This window comes from Rhea americana, unplaced genomic scaffold (assembly GCF_003343005.1).
Source record: "Rhea americana isolate MKP2758 unplaced genomic scaffold, rheAme1 scaffold_129, whole genome shotgun sequence".
Classification (NCBI taxonomy): Eukaryota; Metazoa; Chordata; class Aves; order Rheiformes; family Rheidae; genus Rhea; species Rhea americana.
The window spans coordinates 1,550,798-1,567,980 of record NW_028185361.1 but is presented as its reverse complement, the minus strand read 5'-3'; the positions used below and the strand labels follow the sequence as shown (position 1 = coordinate 1,567,980).

The 17,183-nt window shown below is 35.3% G+C and overlaps 1 protein-coding gene across 3 annotated transcripts in view; it reads left to right on the top strand.

Annotated features, from left to right (window-relative positions):
- Positions 1-17,183, top strand: part of CNTLN (centlein) — a 201,953-nt gene that overhangs the window by 25,294 nt on the left and 159,476 nt on the right. For all 3 annotated transcript variants that reach the window (XM_085326231.1, XM_085326230.1, XM_085326229.1), the window contains exon 3: positions 4,347-4,431. In XM_085326231.1, coding sequence (XP_085182357.1) covers positions 4,347-4,431 — 85 coding nt within the window. The remainder of the gene's footprint in view (positions 1-4,346; positions 4,432-17,183) is intronic.

Here is a 17,183-nt window from a genome sequence, read left to right as displayed (position 1 = left end):
ATCTGCAAAACAGTTGGAAAATTGAAGAACAGGAGATAGCTAAATTAAATGCTGCAACATAGAAACAGATATTGTATAACCTTTCTAATTCTATAGCCCCTTAACTTAAAAAAAAAAATCAAAAATAGCAGTTTTTTTAGAAGCAGTTTACTTTTAGTTGTATACTGTTAAAAGCATAACCTGTCATGTGTTCTTTTTTTATTTCTTATAAATCACGTGGCTCAAATTTTGAGCCATTTAACTTTCTTAGGTATTTTAGGCCAAATTTGTAAATCACTAGTATTAAAATAAAAAGGAATGCTCCTGTTGGTAAAACTGAAATGGGATATTCAATGAAACCTGTGAATAGCAAATTGAAGCTTTTATTAGTTAAAATTATTTTAATTTAATTCATGTAGAAATGGAATAATTATATGCAGCTCTAAATTATTTTTCTTAACAAATAGTTAATTGCTTGATTGATTAAAAAATTAAGACCTATGGTAGGATACAAACTGCCTCTGCCGTAGGCTACTTTTGCTGAAGATTTTAGGAATCTCAGTATTTTAAATTTCACCACACATTTAGTTTTGAAAATYTTAAGGTTTTTATGATGATTATTTTACTTTCACACCTTATAGTTAGATGTTTCCTTGTAGTCTAATATTTCATTTTTGACAAGCCATTAATAATGGGCTAAACCTCAGAAAATATTATCCTGTCTTGGTGCATAATATGTAGCATAGATAGTAACACGGAAAAAACATTAGGTAAGACTTTCTCCATTATTTTGTTTCTGTGGAAAGAGGGATCTAGATAATCTGTATGGCTAAGTACAGCTGTGTTAAACATTTAAAATAGGTAGTACCTATGGGAAAACTGATTGGAGCTTAAAACTTGTACAAATTGACAGCCTCTCTTCACTCCATTTTTCATCCTAAAGAAGTCTGTGGATATTCTTAGCTCACATCATTATTGCTCATCAGTGGTTCTAATTAGCTAAACAGGAGTTTGTCTCAGTCATTGATCATCATCAGCTTCTTGACAGTGCCTGAATTTTTTTCCGTATTCCAGTATACTTTTTTAATATATTGTAAATATATAACATCTGAATTAATGAAATCAGTAAAAGATTTTGCTACATACTTGCTACCATCCTAAAAAGCAGGAGGGGGTTACTGCTATTCACACCAAATCTCATTTTAAGGCACAACAGCAGGTCCAGTAAGCTTCAGTCATACTACCTAGAGAGTCTGTGGGGAGCTGTCTTGTAATGAGTATTGGAAATCATCCTGTGCCACCAGGCGGAGCTGCTGATAAAGTTCCATGTGAGGTTTTAATTTATGCTTAAGGCTTCTGACAACATCCATTGAATGTTTATGTTCTGGTGATTAGGGTTCTCTCTTCTTCAGCTAAGTGTGATAACGTGATACTATTTTTGGTGACATTACCACAGTTTTCCGTTTGTTATGATAGATACAGATCTATATTTACAGACTTTTTTCTTGACAGTTTTGTTCAAAGGAATTTGACCAAGAATCATAGGGAAAATACTGTAGTTATGTATATAGTTTGAACCACTGGATTATGTGTGCGTGTACATTTACATACACAGGCACTTTTCTGCTTCACTTGTTAATAAAAGTCTTTCCTTCTGTCTGGTTCCTTCCACATTCTTAAAACCCCTTTGGTGTGCAGCCTTATCCTAAAGTCACAGGGCTTCATAAATACTCAAATACCAGTAAAATACCAGAATTAACTGAACAAACTGCTTTCAGATCTCTAGAGCAGCTTGTTGTTTTGGTTGGTGCTTGGTCTTTTGCTGGTTTATTCACTTGCTTCCAATTCCTTCTTTAAAGTAATAATAATAAAAATAAAATAATAATAATAATAATAATAACCTGTAGAGTTCTTTTGAGGCTTGCTTTTGGAAATCTACCTGACCCATCAGGTTTTCAGATCGGTTAATCCATTAGAAAATAACTTTAATAAATTTTCAAGTGATGATTGCATGGCTGAATTAAGAGACTAGTTAATTAACCAGTATTTGTATTTAATTGGGCTTGGTGTTGAAAAAAGCTGACTTTTTGAGAGGAGGTGATTGTTAGAGGAGTGGGGAAACATGGTGGCAGCAGAGATTATGGGTGGTAGATGTAAAATGACTAGTCAGCACAAAAGTTACTTTTAAGGGGGAATAGGAAATAGAATTGAAATAAAATGGGAAGGAAAGTGCAGCACTTCTGGAAGAAAGCATGGGTAGGGCTTCTCAGTCAGGGTTAAGACAGAATGCTTTTGAGGGGCAGAATACAATGTTATTTAGTGGTTCATGGGACTTAACTATGTATTTTGTGTTGTAACTTTTATGTCTACACATTACTTATTTTGCTTTTTGCCTTTTGAAGCTTTAAAATTTTGGATCTAGCAAAGTGGTTAGGTATGTGTCTAATCTTTAATTTGTAAATTGTCTAGTTTTAGTTAAGAACTGGAAAAAACGTGGAGTGCCATAATACTGAGAAATAACTCTATAGTTTTTAATGGATCACTTGATCATGGAGTAGTGTGCTCAGAGGAGAGAGATACCTCCTTCCCAAAATGTGTGGGTTTTTTGTACTGCAGTGATTATCTTTGAGAGTGGATAATTGTCCATAGTCATTATGGACCACAGAGCAAAAAAATAAAGTAGGAAGAAGTGTTTGGATTTTTAAACTGGAACATTTTGTTGAACATTGTAAGTTAAGTTGCAGGAACTGGATGATACCTGCTACTTAGAGTATACTTGTTACAGAAACATAGACATAATACTGTGAAAAGCACTTACAGAATTAATATGTTCACAGAAAACACTTTTCAAACTAACCCCTAATTTTCGAATTTGTCTGATATCTTTTTGATAAAAATAGTTTATATTGTTACCAAAAATTCTTTAATGAAAATCATTTTTAAAACTTGACTGAAAGAATGGATCCTGTAAACTAGTTTATGCATTACTAGAATTTATTTTTTCAATGTGTGTCAATTTCATTGATTGTATCATCTATTAACCAACATATTTGTTCTGGTTTTTATTCCACTCCTTATTTTGTTGTTACATTTTTCTTCAAAGGACATTACAGTGCAACCTTTCAAAATACATATGGTARCTTTGTATCTGCGTGGAGCTCTGTAATTACAGTGTACTTTGGTTTTGGTAGACGATAAACTGTGGAAAGACTGACTGTATTATGTATTTCAATGCTCATGTCATCTTAAGGCATCTTGAGAACCCCTCGTTGCTTCTGATTACAGGGGATCAAAAGCTTTGAGGCCAGCATCCAAAGTGCATTTTTCTGTTAAGCTTTCTGTCTTTCTTCAAATGTTAAGCGCCTTTCTGAGTTTTCTRTGAACAACTCAGAAGGAATAGATGAAGAATCTTCTGGAAGATTCTTGTTGAATACTTCGTTTCACTCTTCTCTGTAYTGTACAGCTTTCTTTTTCTTTTAATCCTATCTCCGTAAGAAAATCATTCATGTTCATCTAACTGTTAGTGTTTTCTTTTTCTACTTGCCTAAAAGTAGTTTAAATATACTTTTTTTTTCATTTAGGCTTTTCCTAGACTACAAAATTTTCCTAGTAATACTATGATACGTTAGTGCCATTAAATTTGTATTGCTCACTGTTATGAGATCTTGTCACCAAGGCTTCTGAAATGCTTGCTATTTTTGTATTAAATTCCACATTTTCATTTAAATATTTATTTACCCATTATTAGACTTTATATTTTAGCACTTTACTGAAAAAGCATGGTATGAGAGCATTAGGAGCAGAAAAGTTTAGCTTTTAAAATCTCTATAATATGCAATAATAAATAGTAATGGAGAAACAGAATTACATCAATCTGTTACCCTTAATGGTAAAAAAAAAAAAAAAGTAGATTCTGTCTATGTGCAGGACATTATAGAACTAAAATAATCATCCATGGTATTCAAAAGTATTGTTTCAGGCAGAGAAAGGCCATGCAGTTGACTAAGACTCACAAACAGGTTATTGTCTTTATATTGCCATAAGGAGGAAAAAAMCATTTTGTTCAGTCTGTAGACAAGTACACTTTCTGCATTTGGGGAGAAATATGGATAATTTTAGGTGTTTAAAAATTATATTTTGAAACCTCTTTCTTCTGTTTCTTTTAGAATAAAGTTGTCTTAGCTGTTTACAAATGTAATTTGCTGTCACTTGCCATATGTTCACTGATTAATTCTGCGAGGCCTGTCAGCTTCATATAATTTAATTTTCTGTGCTTTAAAATGACATTCATTATCAGGACATGAAAAATTCAAATGATTAWCTGTAAATTATGACTAATAAAGTGTTTATTTTTTGTTTGTTTCCAGAGAAAAGCAGAAAGCTGAAGTCAAGGACAGAAAGGTATTAGAAATTTTGCAAGTCAAAGACAGCAGAATAGAAACGCTGGAACAGGTTTGTATTGTAATTAAATTGAGCAGTTAAACTTTTATCAAAGGCATTAGATTCCTTTCTTAAAGGGTGAAAATAGTTTATTGTATCTTAAGGTGAAAGTCATAGATCACTCAGTAACTTCCTGATAAAGTGTTAGTTAAGCTTAAAGGAGTTGTTCAAACAGTTATCCTTTTACTGAAAAAATTTCTATCAGGTTAGATGAAACTTTATGAGAAGTTTCCAACCATATGTTGCTTGCCTGGCTTACTGATTGACCAAAATTTGATGATTTTTCAGCTCAGTATTCATAGCACACTCTTTTTCACTCTTTCTCTCTCTCTCTCTCTCTCTCTCTTTTTTTTTTTCCTTTGTGGATTGTAATTTAAAATTCTGTTTAGATTTAGGTTTGTAGTATGCTTATGGTGTGGACAGATCTGCCACCCTGACAAATACTGTAAGCCAAAATAATGCATTTCCAAAATTAGTGAGGACTAAACACAAAGTTATACCTCTTTTAGGTTGCTACATATTTTAGTGTTACTGAAGTATAACCTTATGTAAGTTAACTGTTAACATAAATTATAAAATAATACTCACAAATCTGAAAAACTATGCATTAAAAGAGTCATGTCATCAGTATTCTTTATTGAATTGTTTACTCAAATTGAATATTCTGCATCGGTAAAAAATGAAGTGAAAAATCACATACTGAACAAGCTACTGGTGAAACTGATGGAGTATAAGTTAAATTTCTGAAAATTAAAATAATTCTTGAATTAGTCAAAGCTTTTGAACTCTTCATAGGACATGAAGTATTATGCTGATGAAATCTAACAAGTACTAAGTAACTGAGAGAGAGCAATAGCCATTTCACTTTTCTTTTCTCTAAAAACCTCAAATGACTGCCTTCTCAGAAATATGGTGTGAGCAGAGTGCCCTTTCCAATATCATTAAGGATGTTGATATGAAGAAATCATAACTGGACTGAGTGTGATGAGAGTGAGAGGGAAGGAGAGAAAGAATTGGTGGTAACAAGGGTTACAGCAAAAACAGTGTCCAGTATGCTTTCTGGTGTCTAAATCCTGCAGCTCATGGAGACAAAAGGCTGACTGGTAAGTAGGAGCTTTTACTCACAATTACAACTGCCTTTACTACAATCTTTCTTGGAATGAAGTCAGTGTTGTAACCAATGGTTACAATCTCAGGTAGACTGGATTTTCCTACTTCTGAATTGTTTTTTTAAAAAAACAAGTCAAAACAAAACAACATGCTTGCTGTTTGACTGGGAACACTACTGAAATGAGATTATTCACCTAYGTTATTTTGCATTAAATCAGTGGCTGGACTCACTTTATCAAAGAATGACAGAAWGGTTGAGGTTGGAAGAGATGTCTGGAGATCATCTTGTCCAACCCTTCAGTTAAAGCATGTTAAACAGAATTGCATTTTGGCAGGTTTTAAATATCTCCAGAGAAGGAGATTTCAMAACCTGTCTGGGCAGTCTGGTCCCCTGCTCTGTCACTCTCACAGCTCTCACAGTGAAGAAGTTCTTCATATTCAGGTGGAACTCCCTGTGATTCAGTTTCTGCCCATTGCTTCTTGTCCTGTCGCTGGGCATCACTGAAAAGAGTCCAGCCCCATCTCCTTGACACCCACCCTTAAGGTATTTGTAGACATTGGTAAGATCCCCTCTCAGTCTTTTTTTTTCTCCAGGTTAAACAGGCCTACCTCTCTCTGCCTTTCCTTGTAGGAGAAATGCTGCAGTCCTCTGATCATCTTTGTAACCCTACACTGGACTCTCTCCCATAGCTACATGTCTCTCTTGGACTGGGGGCCCAGAATGGGACATAGCACTTCAGATGTGGCCTCACTGGGACTGGGCAGGATCACCTGCCTCAACCTGCTGGCAACATGCTTCCTAATACACCCCAGGAGACCATTGGCCTTCTTGGCCACCAGAGCACATTATTGGCTCATGGTCAACTTGCCATCCACCAGCACTCCCAGATCCTTCTCTGCAGAGCTGCTTTCCAGCAGGTCAGCCCCCAATCTGTACTCGTGCATTGGTTATTCCTTCCCAGATGCAGGACCCTGTACTTGCTTCTGTTGAACTTCATGAGGTTCCTCTCTGCCCATCTCTGCAGCCTGTCTAGGTCTCTCTGAATGACAGCACAGGTATTCAGGGGTGGTGTCTCGGCCACTCCTCCCAGTTTTGTATGCTCAGCCAACTTGCTGAGGAGGCACTCTGACCCTTCATCCAGGTCACTGATGAAGAAGTACTGACCCCTGGGGGACTCCACCAGGTACAGGCCTCCAACTAGGCTTTGTGCCACAGAGGATGACCCTCTGATCTCTATCTTTCAGCCAGTTCTCAATCCTCCTCACTGTGCACTCACCTAACCCACATTTCCTGAATTTGTCTTATGAGGATGTTCTGGGAGACAGTGTTAAAAGCCCTGCTGAAGTCAAGGTACACAACGTCCTCATCTACCCAGCCAGCCATTCCATCAGAAAAGGTGTTCGGATGGGTTAAGCAGGATTTCCCCTTAGTGAATCCGTGCTGACTCCTCCTGGTCGCCTTCTTTTCCTTCATATGTCTGGAGATGACATCCAGGACGAGCTGTTCCATCACCTTTCCAGGGATGGAGGTGAGGCTGACCAGCCTGTAGTTGCCTGGGTGGTCCTCCTTGCCCTTTTTGAAGACTGGAGAGGACACTGGCTTTCTTCTAGTCCTCAGGCACACCTCTCTAGTTTTCCAACTTCTCAAAGATGGTGGAGAGCAGCCTAGCAGTAACATCCACCAGCKCTCTCAGTACTCGTGGATGCATTCCATCAGGGCYTTTGGGTTGGTGAATTTCATATTTGCCTAAGAGATCTCTAATCCTATTCTCCTCAACCAARGGAAAGTCGTCTTTTCTGCAGACTTTCTCTCTTGTCTCCAGTGTGTGGGATTCCTGGGGGCTGCCCTTAACAGTGAAGACTGAAGCAAKGCAGGCATTCAGTAATTCTGCCTTTTCTATCCTTTATTGTCAGAGTACCCACCCCAATCAGCAATGGGCCCATGCTTTCCCTAGTCTTCCTTTTGCTACTGAAGTATTTGTTGCTTTCTCCTTAAGGTTATAAGTGTGATTCGTAATGTGTCTGGTGCTATGTATGCTATTTTTTATTAAACAGGTATGCATGATTATTCCTGCTTTTCTAACCTATTTGCGGTTCTTAGCTGGAAGAGAAAATGTATGTTCAAGAAACTTGTAAGACTTTGTTTTCAGCAATGTGCATAACAAACAGAGCTAGTTGCTGTTGCAACCTTTGGACCTCTCGTTTTACTTTCGTGAGTTTGCTATATTTTTTCTGGTCAACTGTGGAAGCTAAAATTGAAATGGATTAAAAATCAGAAACTGATAGATATTGAGGCCTTTGCCTTCTGCAGGGAAAAGTGGTTGAAAATGTAACATACTAAGGAAAAGAGGCCACTGGGAAGAGAGGGCTTGGGCCAGCATTGGAAGAGTTAACAGATGAAGGGGTAGAGGCCACCCTTTCAGTGACAGTGACAGCTTAAATGCATGAATAATGCAGTCTTTTTCACAGGTTTCTTAAGAGTAGGTCTTTGACTCCTAAGGGGTTGGCAAAGGGGACCATGCAGTACCAAAAGCTGGTACTCAATGTGAAGACAATAGGTGCTGTCTTTATGCCCTTCTTGCCTCACCTATTTTCAAGGATGACAGAGGATGGAAACAGTTGCAGTATTAATTGAATTCCTGTAGTATTCTTAGTGGTTTAGACTCAGCAAGTAGTCAAAAACCCTATTTGGCATAGAGAACAATGTACTGAGGGAAAAAACTGCGAGCTTTCTCATTTATTTTATCTTTCTGAATTTATTTTTCCTTTCTTTAGATAAAGAGAAGGGATATTATTTGAGTAATTAACATACAAATRTGCTGCTTGTAAAAGTGTCAGTTTTGACACTAGTCTTATGGAGATGTCAGTTTTCACACTAGTGGCAATGGAAGTTCTCTTCCGTAATGTACGGACAGCAATGGTTCAAGCCTCCATATTGCAATCTACCAGTCTATTATCTCTATGAAGATGAGATTATCCAGACTTCATCTCTTTCTCCCTTTTCCTTAAATCGACACACAAAGATATCGGTTGCAACAATAACTTCTGTGATGGCTATCTATTTACTAGTAATTCCTCAGTGGCTGCYGAGCAGCTGATTGTACAGCTCCATGCTGACTAAGGGAAAAAGGCAAGTAAATGACATCTATCATAGATTGACATGTATGTAAGCTGATATTGCTGCCAGAAGCAGCAACAAAACCCTAAGAGGAAAATGGGAGAAAATCCTCCTTGTTCTATATTTTGTTTAAACATTGTTCTATCATAGTAAAGACCCCTCTTAAATGATTGTAGATAAGAAAACATTCCTAACATCAGGAGACGCATATAAATGGAGAAATAATCATATCTAATACTGAAAGCCAAATTAACTTTATTTGTGCTAAAACACTTCTACTAGTTGAAGATTTTCCACTTTTTAAGGATATAATTGAAAATTTACCAAGTAGTCAATTTCGAAACTTGCACATGAAGAGTAATATGATCTTTAATTGCTTTTGTCTAACTTACACAGGAAAAAATTATGTGTAAATATTAATGAGAATAGGATTTGTGGTTTTAAAGGTAAAAATTAAATCACAGCTTTGCAAAAATTATGAAGTCTGACTTTGGAAAAGAGTGCATACTAAAGTGGACAAAAGGTTAATGTATCATTTCAGTATATTGCTCATCTTTGCTAACTCTCACTGAGATAGTTTTGATGAATATAAAAGATTGTAATGCAAGTAGCATTACAGTAGCAAAGGTATAATTCTAGAATCATGTAGCTGTAATGTAAACTGGTTATAAAATCTTCATTTTGGAGTTTTGGTACAGTGACAAAACTGTATTGTAGCAATCTGTTGAAACTCTAGCTTAAARCAGTTTCCTAACGAAAACTGATACAGTGGGAGTACCAAATATAATATTAAAAAATATTGTTTATTAAAGTATTTATAAATTGGTAGTGTTTTCATCTATCTTTTTTTTTTTTTTTGATATGTTTGTATTTGGTTGGTTGGTAACTTTTGATCTTGACTGCCAGAGCTGTATTTCAGTTGGCAAGTATGTGTTTAGTCCTAATGCTAGGGTAAAAAAATCCAACTCCTTTAAGGTCATTGACTAAACTGCTCCACAGGATCTTACTGCCCATATGTTGYCTAATGTTATCCAAAACTTTTATCTCAGTAGGGATGAATTGTTACCATGAATACATGCTATCTCTCTTTTTCAAGGAAAAGAATATGTACTATTGCCTTTAAGTGGCCTTTCGTCCACTTTCTTCCTTTCCTATCGTTTTAACTATTTTTCTTCTGAAGGCTGATTGCTGCAGGTATCTCTTTCCATTTTCCTTTCTCTTTGAAAATATTTCCCACCTGGTGTATTGAATTTGTATGTGTTTCAAATAGGTCATTGGTGTTGTCTTCCATGATTTTCTTTTTTTTAATGAACTGTTCTTTTGGAAGAATACATTAAAATTTGGAACACAACAGACTATTCAGACAATTACTTTCAGAGAGCAGTAGGAGAATAGTAATTCAGTCTTCTGCATTGCAGACAATAGATTAAATAATATTCATATTTTTTCATTAGAAGGGAGAAAAACTAAAGATGGCTGAATATACCATTCAGTGTTTTATTTTTTTATAATATTTTAATTAATTAGCTTTCAATTTTGATGTGAAAGAACAAAAGCTAATCTTTTTGTCCTAGACCTTGTAATGTTTCAAAACCTTATCAACTGATTATACTCCAGAGGGGTTAAAATAGTACTAGCTTGTCTCATTATCTGCAYTTGAAAATCTTCAGCTTGCTGTGCAAATCTATATTAAAGCCCTTTTAATAGGTCCAATTGAAAGAAGCATAATTCTACCTTCAAGCATTAATTAACATTAATAAATTTCATTTTAACTTTTGTACCTTCACCTGTCTGTATTTTTCTTTGTAATAAAATGTTGTTATTAAATTAAGACAAATGTATACACACATTATTGCTATCTTAACATTTTATTTCAAGTAGCATATAACCTTGTTCATTCTAGTGTAATGAGGGACATGAGAATAATTTTGGTAATAAGGAGTTCGGATGAATGCGTCAGTAGTAATGAGATTATGCAGAGTTTATAAACTCTTTACGGAAAAGTTTTTCTAGTGAATGAGATTTATAAAAGGTGCAGGTGAACAATATCTAAGAGTACTAGCACATTTTTCAGTGAAAGTGTACCTCAAAAAAGGGATACAGTGTCAGTGTTGAAACTTGCTTCTTTTCTGTAGATTAGCTTTCTCCCTGGACTAGAGCAAAGCAATCTCCTGTAGGATAAGAACTGAGTGAGGAAGATAGGAGGGGAAAAAAAATATAATTTCGGTAGTTGAATGTTGTGGATTCTGATTTATTGATTCAAGGCTGAGTTAGGTACTATGATGACTATGGCTAGTACCTGTGGGCTTATTTGTCTAAAGAAATTAATGAACAGTAAATTAGGGTGTATCTTTATAGTTCATTAGTACATTTGTGTGAACTCCCTGCAGGGAAGCTTTGTCTGYAAGCTGAAAATGCATTTCTGTGAGATAACTTACTCCATTTTGAGGGAGTATGCTGCTTACTACTTCTATGTTTGCATTTAGCGTGCAGAAGAGCAGCTATAGTGGGTGTTGGTAGAGATGTCCTATAAATCCAGATTTGATCTTTTCATTAATTTGCCTGTGTAGCCAAGCTTGAATTTGTCTGAAGCTTCTGGGTCTTTATTGCTTGACAATCCTGTTTCAAGAGATATTTCAACAAAGCTAGCCTGAAATTGACTTGGATTAGGCAGGAAAAAGCACAGCAAATAGAGAAATGTGATGTAGTTTGTACTCTGCCAGTTCCATTGGGGTGAAGTGCTTGATTTTTATACTAACAGAATTAAATATTCAAGCCTAGAAAGCAGACAAAGATTTTTTTCCAGTGGTCTCATTTTTCTGATCTCGTTTGTCTTCTAAGGAGTAGTGCTGTAGTTTTGACAATCTTATCCATTTCAGGGAAGAATAGTTATCAGGTAGCCACTTAAAGTTACAGTGGGGTGGCCATTTTTTCTTTGAAATAAAAATAGTTTCAAAGCAAATAGAAAATATTTTATTATGGAATAGTTTTAGTAGAGAGAGAAAGTATGTGTGTTTGTGTGTAAGTAAGGTCAGCGGAGCTGTGAGAGGATGCAGCTGGATTTTCTTCCCCTATAAAAGAGCATTGCTGGTGGTGAATCTTGCCAAATATCATGACTATTTAGTTGAGCACAGATTTTCTGCAATCTCAAGCAAATTTTACTCCTTAAGATAGTTTAGCAGAATGGATCCTGCAGAGCCCTTTGAAATTAGGTACTGCCCTTTTGAATCTGCTGACTATACTTAGGAAGGAACTTATCAGAAAAGTTTATCATAGCAACAGCTGTTCTTTGTTTGTTACACCTGATCTGACAGCATTGACATATATGAGAGTAATGAAAGTTGCTGCATCAGGAATAGGTGCTTGTAGGCATCCTTTGCTGGAGATCTCTCACGGTCATACAGAATTTAGAGACAGACTGGCTCACTCTGAGGGACTTGCATCGCTCTTGCTGAGGAAGGTAGTGTTAGAAAAAATACCAAGTTACGTTAAGATGGTACTTTTCATYTTAAAAGAGATAAGCTCATTTTAGCAGGTGGTTGATTTTGATTTGGAATTGGGATGAAAGATGGAAGAGGAGATTCTAGATTTTCTGCTGCTTGACCCAGCAGGCTAGGCTGCTTCTTTCAGGAGGTTCAAAATACAACTACTAAGGACAGAGGAAAAAGTAGACAAAATAAGTGTTTTGAACTGTGCTGCTTTACGGTGCTTATTATAGGCATTCTGTCCTGAAGTAGAGAATTACTCGACAAAAGAGAAAGGGAGTTTATTCATAGTACCTGGTGGTTAAGGTGATAGGAAAGTTGTAGCATATCTAAGATTGTCAGTATTTGATTGTATGGTCAGTGTTTGCTCTTGTTACCCTGCAAGCTGTCATAGGATAGAGGAGAATAGCCAGTTAATCTTTAAATCTAGGAGGTGCGTTACTGCAGTTCATGCAGTACTAGGGAAAATGTTGGATTTATCATGGAGCTGTAGATTTTCTTTGTTGGCCATGAGGCTAGTCTTAGAGCTGTGTGTTTTAATGAAACACTGCTTCTAATTATTGTCCCTTTGCAGAACAAGGAGCGTGTGTATTCCTTGTTTTGTTGGTGGCAAACCTATTGCATACATACCAGAAATAGTACATGGCTCCTGTGGCAATACACAAACATGGCATAAATCCCTACTTCAGCTGGTGGCTACYCTTGCTTTGTAGCAGAAGCAACAAACAAGAAGTGATAAAACAGATTGTAGGAGATTTTGAGAAGTGGCAAGAGTGATAGAACTTCATGTTTCTGATACATGAGGGAAGGAGTGGAGTGGCTGTAAGGAGCAGCATGAGTAGAATGAAATGGTTTGTCATGACCAAGTTTTGTCAGTGTTGAGACCTGTCTAGCAGATTCCTTGCTAGGAATGATTTCTTTGCTGATAGTGACAGTGAAGTTCTAGAGATKTAAAGCTGAGTGATACACTACCTAAAGTCACAGTTTATTTCCATCACTTGTTTAAATACTGAAAATTCTGAAAGGTGCTTTGATTAAGGAAACAAACTTTGATGAAGACACCAAATTAATCACATCAGACAAGTCCAGAGAGRGTAGTAAGGAATATAATGTTTACAGTGGATTATATTGTTTGACCCTTCTTTAATCTATGAGTCAAATGAGAATTCAGGAGCAAGACACACTAGTAGAAGAGGAGTAAGTACGTATTCCTTGCTTGCAGAATGAAGTCAGCTGCTGCTCATATTTCTGATCTGCTTCTCTCTGGAAACTTTTTACTTGGTCCTGGGATTCAGGAAAGAAAAAATTTTTTTCCCTCCAGTTCTTGGGGGGGAAAAAATATTTTTTTTTCTCCAACATATAAATGATAGTCAAACACATTTGAATTGAACAATGTCTTAAGAGTTTTTTTTTTCCTTTGTATCTATTTAAATTTGCATGTTTTATTTCACCTCTTTCTGCCTGCTTTCCACCTTCTTTCCTTGCTTGCSACATATTTTTACCTCTTTTCACTGCTTAAAGACTGATTTGGAAAAAAATTAATAATGAAAGTATGTGCACATAATAGTCTTACATGAGACATATTCTAATCTACTGTAGACTTTTTTTTTTTTTTAAGTATTTCTTCTGGCCTTGTTTAGGAGTCAAGCTGAATGGGTGTTTGTGAATACAGGCTGTTACCTTTCTTGGAAGGATACTGGAGAATCAGATATCTATATTGATGACTTTTTATTTTTGGAGCAATACAGATTTAAAAATAATTGCATTTTAAATTGTAACTGGCTAGTGTCATTTAGACTATGAAGGCACAACATACTGTCTGCAAGTATAGCAGAAAACTTCCGTAACGTATGGCTACATTTTCATGAATTATTTACATAGAACTTCTGTTCATCYTACATCTGAAAATAATTAAAAATTCTAATGAATAGTCATGAGATGAGAGAGTAGTTTTCTTTTGTTTGCCTTTGATTTATTTTTTCTTTTGTGTTTTTTCTTTCTGTGGGAGGAGTATATTTGAATGTGATTGGAAATGTTATTTGTTAAACATATATGAGTGTTCAAGTTGAGAACTGAGCAGATTAATAAAAAAAACCCTGAATAATACAAAGTAAAAATAGAAGAAGCTTAAGGAAGAGAAACTATGAAATATTACTGGGGCTTTTTTAATGGCCCTTACTTATTGTTCAGTTCCTACTGGAAAAAAGGAAAGTTGGAGGGAAAAGGAAGAAGTTAGGAGTGCGGTGAATCAACCTCAAATTTGTTGATAAAAATATGGTGAGGAAAAGAGAAAAAATAAGAGAAAAACTGCATATATATATATTTTATATATATATATATATATATATATATATACACACACACATTTAAATATATATATGTTGAAGTAGAAATTTTGAGGAAAAAAAATTTGCAAATAGAATAAGCCTTTCATATTTACTTAAGTTGTAATATAATTTAATTTAATTTTGTTTCAGTCAACATGTCTGAATTTTATTAAAATGGTAACTTCCTTTTTTGAAGTCACTATTTTGGGATTTTTTTTTTTATTTTTCATCACTTCTAGTTATTTTGTTTGTGTCCATTTTTTATTTCTTATGTGGTATATCAAAAACATGGTAAAAAGCTTCTCATGAAGGATGAGAACCATGGAAATATAAGATGAGTGTTTGATACTCAAAATGCAGGTAGTCACTTCAGTAGTGAGGTTGAATGCATGTCCCTTTCTTGCAGTTATAGATGGAGATTGTTCTAATAGTAAGATGTAGAGACTTGTTTTTCAGGAAATACTTCAGCAGCCACTGACAGGTCAGGTGTGTTATTGCATTTCTGTGGCCTTAGCTGCAGCAAAGTGATAAGTATGTCAGCTTTGCATTTCTGTTAGGATTATTTTTAGGGATATTTGATAAAATTTCAGTAGGCACCTAAATTAACATCTTAAAATGAAACAAAATATCTATTATCTATAGTTTGTGAATCTGTATGGAAGCATGCAGACAGTACTGGTTCAGTCATACACTGATCGAATTGCAAGCTCCAAAAAGAAAAAAAAAAAAGTACCAAAAGTCTTCCCTCCTCCACCCCCAAAATGTAAAAACTTGGTCAACACTTACAGTATGTATAGCTATTGTTTTAGTGTCCGTGTGAATGCTTTCTCTTTATGGATTAATAATCTTACACTTAAGAATAGCAGTTCAGTGATGATGTCTGTAACAATATCAAAACTTTTTACAGTTACAGGCTAACTCATTGTTTTTAAAAACAGACTTCTAGCACCAATRAAGTGTTTCCATTGCCACTTTCACTGTCTTACATAAGGTCGTAGGCTCTGTTAAATTCATATTGAATAACAACTTTAATTAAAATACTATTTGTATCTTTTAAATACTGACCAAGAAATAGCTGTAGTTATTGCCAGTAAATTATTTGACACTATTAAGGAGAAATAATATTGTATTGTAGATGAAGTTGTTCAATGGGAAAGGATAAAAATGAATTCTAGAATGACAATTGTCTTGGACATCAAAAGACCTCCTGCAGCAGATCAGAATATTTTTTTTCTTTGTACGTATTGTTGCTGGGAGCATTCTGGAATTCATCAGTATACAAGGGATACTGTTTGATTCTTCTCAGCTAAAGTAAAGGATAATAGCAGATTCCTTCAGCTTTTATTAGAGCAAATTCACTTCTAGAATATAGTYTTCTTTCTTATATTTTTAAGTTTGTCTATGGAAAAATCTTCAGAAGTCTATTTTAGTTGTATTAATTGTATTTTTTTTACAGTTCTTGAGCATCAGATTGTCAAAAGCCTGTAGAACACTTTTTGTCGTGTTGTATTCATACCAGTACGATTGCAGTTAGTGCAAAATATAAGTTGTGCAATTATTATTCTACAGCAAAATCCWATCTTCTGTGGTATCTAGACAAAAACAGTAGATACTGTGGGGATAGATGATTCCTGAGTGAGTGTTCTTACCTGATGAATTCTGTCAAAAAAAAACCCTTATGTGAGAGTTTACCCTGTGTGTTTGGTCAATTACGTGTATTTTTTTTTCTTTCACTTGCCTGCTAGAGTAGGATAGTCTTTAAGGAACACTGTTTATATTCCCTCCAAGAAATCAGCCTTTATTATTTTTTCTCTTATTATATAAGGTAATTCATAGGTTGAGGAAGCAAAGTGCAAAAAACAGCTGCACAACAAAGGCCAGTGATAATTTACTTAATTGTCTGTATCTAAGAAATTTTTTATTACCCTTACTTCTGTCCAGCCATGGCTCCTGAATAATATTCCCATTTTTTCCCTTCCTCATAAACATTGAAATGAGCAGATAAGAGAGTAAAATTTCAATTTCTTGGAAGGTAAGAATATACAAAATAGCACCCAGGAAAAATGCTTTGAAACATAGCAGGAATTTTTCCATGCAAGTATAGCTTATGTAAGTGATGTTTTGCCACTGCTGTAATAGATGGTTTGTAGACGCCTCAGGTAAATTTTTTTTTTTTTTTTTTTTTTTAATGAAAAGACCACCTTAGTTATTGGTATGGGCACAGTTGCCTTTTTGATGGATTTAAAGCCTTAAATATGTCAGTTTTGGGGATAAGTAATTAATCATAGAATCATAACGTTGGAAGGGACCTCTGGAGATCAACTAGTCCAACCTTCAGCATAGCCACGTACAGGGATTGAACCCACAGCCCTAGCATTAGCAACACCATGCTCTAACCAACTGAGCTAAACCTCATGTTCAAGTCTGATTCAGGATAATCTATCTGATTATCTTGCAATGCATATGAARTAAGTAGCTTATCTAGGTTTAAAATTCCATCTCAGCAATATGGACARACTTTGGGAGTAGCTAGTTTTATTTTTATTGCTATATTTTCAGGTCTCCATTAGTCCTCCAAACTATTACAAAACTATTCCATTCCAAGTAGGACCTCAAGATCATTATGACTTTGCTTTAAGTATGTATGTCTACATCACACCTTCAATACACTGTATAACAAAAGAAAGCAATGATATGTAACTTGTGTACTCAGATACTGGATGC